Source organism: Aegilops tauschii, chromosome 6 (genome assembly GCF_002575655.3).
Source record: "Aegilops tauschii subsp. strangulata cultivar AL8/78 chromosome 6, Aet v6.0, whole genome shotgun sequence".
Classification (NCBI taxonomy): Eukaryota; Viridiplantae; Streptophyta; class Magnoliopsida; order Poales; family Poaceae; genus Aegilops; species Aegilops tauschii.
Window position 1 is genome coordinate 414,202,957 of NC_053040.3, and position 4,623 is coordinate 414,207,579.

Consider the following 4,623-nt stretch of genomic DNA (forward strand, 5'->3'; position numbering starts at 1 on the left):
GCTGCGGTGAACGCGGGCTTGATAGCGATGCAGTATTCAATTCCAAGTGTTTCGATCGGTTGTTGGTGGATGTTTCTAGCTACAGTAGTATCAGATGCGCTGAACTGCCAACTGAATTCCATATAAAAACGCAAAAAGATGCAGAGAATATGTAGTTGTAGTACCACAGTGGCGGCCAACCGTAAACTGCATCCATCAGAATGTATATGTAGAGCAGTAACCACTAGTGGCCCAGCTGGCTCCAGTAGCACTAGTGTATACTCCATTGTGTGCACAGTCACTGATATATGTATGTATGTGCTACTCATGCAGGACAAACAGGTGAGGAACCCTACAAATAATATCAGCCGAGAAGGCGCATTATTGTGCGTGTCTGATTGGCAGTGCTGCTTCCATTTGCAGATGCATTTGCTCCTTTGGTGTCATAGGAAACCTTCTTTTGGGGCAGGGAAAAAAAGGTTGATGGATGCCTGTCAGTAACACCGCACCAATGATATGCCGGCGGTCCCCAGCAGTCAACTCTCTTGGCTTGCATCCATACGATTTCCGATACTAATAAAAAGGCAAACATTTGGAGCAGCGGCAGTACTCCTACGGGCCCTTTTCAGCGCCAGAACATGAGCTAGTGCTCTGGAAATGTACTATACGGCCGTGCGGCCACATGAGAATATGCACCGAATCATTTGTGCATGAGGAATCATCTGCACTGGGAGCAGCTAGCTAGCTAGAGGATGGCTTCATCACTGACTTAATGTCCTTAATGCGCATCTACCAGTGATTGATTAATCATGATTGAGCTACTAATGAGTGATCGCCCAAGGCGAGTTGCGGCCTAATCAAGTCCACAAGCTACAGGGATTATTAATTAGGGATGCGCTTAGTAGCGTGCCAATCTGATCATCACTAGAACTTGCCTCGAATATTCAAAGATGCATTCACTGGCGTATACAATACTGGCGTGCACACTGAGCAGGAAGCAAAGCTAGCTAGCTAGCCAGGACCACAGCATGCATCGGCGTGCATGGCTGGGCGAGCCGGCCGGCCGGCCGGCCGCCTATGGTTTGTCCCGATCACGGAATCACGGACGAATCCACAGCATGAGTTCGTATATATATGTGGCTGCGTGTAGATCTCATCATCTGATACACATTACTTGTATAGTATTTACAGTACAGATGGCCATCCTTATTCGCTGTTCCCGTAGGTACAGTACAATACAGGCTGAAAAAATAAGCACAAGCTAGCTGTGCAGTGGCATCACGAGCTCGAACAAGCAATGCGGCCACTAAGCACGGCTCGCGGCTTGACACGAATCAGGAGCCAGATTGGAAAAGTATTCTACGAGATTAACCGGAGCCGCCTGTCGCGGTAAGAAGCGGCAGGTGATCCTGCAGGGAGATCACGCAACAGGCCCTTCACATGCCTCCTGGAGAGGGTGTTGTACGCCGTACGGTGCAACCTTTATTTTTCTTGTTACCGTTCGTTCATGGTCACATCCACCATGTACATAGGAGTATGTGTGTGTGTAGTTAATATCTTTACCACAACGAACGGACGAGATCATATTCAAAGCTATTCGCAAAAAAAAAAAGCATATTCAAAGCGACGGATTAGACAAGCTAGCTGACACCCATGCATGCACATGATGTAGTACGAAATAATCACTGTTAACTGATTCCATTACTGCATTTTACAGAGACAATTGAACACTGAACAGAGGGCGATCCTAGCTAGTTACATGGGTGAATAATAACGAAGAACCTTCTTTCTCGTCAAGGCCGGCAGGCCGGGTTTGGGAGCGGCAGGTAGCTTTGCATGTGCCTTCCCAGCCCGTGGGACAAAAAACAACAAGGGAGTAGTGGAGTAGTAGAGTACTAGTAGACCAGCAGCAGCAGTACATTGCTACCTAGACACGGGTCGGTTGGTCACTGTGCCATAGCTGCTGCAGCTCCCAGCACACAGGCGTGCAGTTCGGGAGCAAGCGAGCGAGCTGCGTGGGCTCCGATCGTTTTCCACGGGGGCTCGACCGAAGAACATGCACGTAGCCACCGCAGGGTCCGCTCCGGAGGCCACCACAGAACCATCAGAGAAAACTTGGGCGGGGTGGGGTGGGGTGGGGGTGGGGTAGTGTTGGCACGACGGGACACCGATCGCGACGAGCTGGATTGACCGGTGGTCGACCGACCCGACCGGCGTCTTGGATCTGTGCTGCTGCTAGGCTAGCTGGTGGGCCGCCGGCCGGGGTTACACCCGCGGCCGGACCATGGGCGGCGCCGCCGTCGACGACCTCCGCTTCCACTCCACGAGCCGGAGCAGGAACTCCATGACCTCCGCCGGGTCCTGCAGCGAGTAGGACGCGCTGGTCTCCTTGGCGCACTTGGACACCAGGATCCCCACGCCCTGGCCCCTCTTCCGCAGCACCTTGAAGGCGTCCTCGTCGGTGCGGTCGTCGCCGATGTACACCGGCAGGACGTCGCTGCAGCTGGCGAATCCTGGAGAGACGGGGCAGGGTGTCCGTCAGCGCACGGTTTGTTTTTCATTTTCTTAACGACAGTGGTGTGAAACGCAGGTGAATAGAAAAAAACCGGGACCGAAAACGACTGTCGTGACACTGACACGAACGGAAGATATATAAGTAGTATGTGGAGGAGTCGTTGCGTGCGTACCTAGCGATTCAAGCAGGAACTCCAGCGCCTTGCCCTTGTCCCACATAATGCTGGGCCGGAGCTCGAAGACCTATAATATTAACAAATGGAGGTTCCAATCTTGATCAAGATCTTCACGAGGGAAAGGTCAACTCATGCTGTGGTTCGTCGCCGAGTTCATCGGCGGCAAGGCATTAAACAATCACTCACCTTCCTCCCTTGGGTGAGCTTCAGCATGGGAAAGTCCTTGATCACGGCCTTGACCTGCTCAGCCAAGAAGTTCCATCTCTGCATGCACGGAGGAGAGTGGTTAGCTCAGACGAGACGACATAACAAAACTAACCGCACATGATGCGGCATGCCTGTTAATTAAGTGGCGAAGTGGTTGGGTTTCCCAAGGTGGAGTAAGGCTCGCCTACCTTTTCATCCACACATCTGAAGTGGACGGACAGGCAGAACTTGTTGTTCTCCACCTTGGCTCCAGGTGTGGACTTCGTCTTTTCCACAAGCACCTTGTACACCTGACAAAAATGTGATTCACCATCATTAGCTAGCCTCCTCGTGCACCAACTACTTAAACACCACCGGCTAGATAGATAAACACGAATGGACAGGTGTTCTTCTCCTGATTTGTAAGGTAAATTGATTTAGTGTAATTAAGTACCTCGTCGATCATGGGGAGGAACTCGCTTGCGGGCTGGCACAGCACAGACTCGGGCTGCAGATTGGCATGAGGCGAGACTAGTCAGTGAGAGTAATCAAAGGGGTTGATTAAGGATGGATGGTTAATTGTCGTAGAGGGTAGCTAGATGTTATGGAGATGGAAAGGGGAATGGGCATACATTGGAGCCTGGTCCCTTGATGTCCATGCCGTGGCTGCCGGCGTAGTACAGCTCGGAGAGGCCGACGAAGTTGTGCACCTGCACCGCCGCGAGAGCAAAGCCAGAGTTTAATCATCACGCGCACTCACGGGCTAGTCACTTGATATGGCAGAGAGAAGTGAAGTGGCGCGGGGAATGTACCTTGTCGCGGCACCGCCCGCTCACGATCGCTGTCGGGAAGTGCTTCGCAACGTCGCGCACCGCCTCCCTCATCTGCACAAATACACCACCACAAGGCCGGCGAGACGATTCACATCGATCAGCAAATATGGCCTTGGTTTTATTTTTCTTTCAGGCTGGCCGGACGGCCGTGGAAACGTCGAGTGTTGCAGGGCCGGGGAGGGACTTACCGCGTCGCTCATGTAGGCGGCGTCGGGGTTGGCGACGATGGGCGAGAGGGTGCCGTCGTAGTCCAGGAACATGACGATCTTCTTCCCCTTAGACGCGCTGGCGATTTGCTCGAACTTGCTTAGCGCCGACGGGTGCTTCCTCTGCTCGGAGCACAAGAGAAGCCAAAGAAAGGTTAGAACAACAATCATGCACCGTGAAAAAACGACGCGCCCCGTGGAGGCAGGAGGGATGAGCGGGACTGACCATCCAGGCCGTGAGCTCGTCGACGTCGGCGCCGGGGCGGGAGCGGGTGGGCGAGGCGGCGCGCATGGCCTCGAGCTCGGCCCATGTGCAGTTCGCGGAGCGCGCGGCGGCGGCGGCGAGGTCGCGGTACGTCTGCCGCATGGACATGGCCCCGGCGCTGGCGGCGCTGCGGCACGCGAAGAGGCCCGCGGCACCGGAGCCCGGCATGGCCGCCCCGCCCGCCCCAATGCTCATCTCCGAAACAACCACGTCCTGGCTCGTCGTCATGTCACTCGGCGCGCGGCGCACGGCCAAACAAGCAAGCCCGGCCGGAGAACCAGCTGAGAGCTCGTGCAACGTGCGCGAAGCCCGCAAGCTCCCGGTCTCGTTCCAACGCCAAGCTCCGGCGAGACGGCGCACAGGCACAGGCAGCTGGCCTTCAGGGAGTGCGCGCGCGCGTGCGTTCGTGCGCGGTGTGGGTGTGCGCGTGTGTGTGTGGTAGCTTCTCAGAGCTTAAGGTGGGT

General features: G+C 54.7%; 1 protein-coding gene across 1 annotated transcript; it reads right to left on the reverse strand.

Moving 5' to 3' along the window:
• Nucleotides 1–1,648: 1,648 nt before the first annotated feature.
• LOC109741217 (probable trehalose-phosphate phosphatase 4) lies at nucleotides 1,649–4,623 on the reverse strand. Its single transcript, XM_020300286.4, has 9 exons — nucleotides 4,121–4,623; nucleotides 3,877–4,017; nucleotides 3,668–3,739; nucleotides 3,488–3,565; nucleotides 3,310–3,363; nucleotides 3,065–3,166; nucleotides 2,856–2,933; nucleotides 2,667–2,736; nucleotides 1,649–2,492 (listed from the first exon to the last, which is right to left on the reverse strand). The coding sequence occupies exons 1-9, from the start codon at nucleotides 4,385–4,387 to the stop codon at nucleotides 2,245–2,247; spliced, it is 1,110 nt and encodes a 369-aa protein (XP_020155875.1). The 5' UTR covers nucleotides 4,388–4,623; the 3' UTR covers nucleotides 1,649–2,244.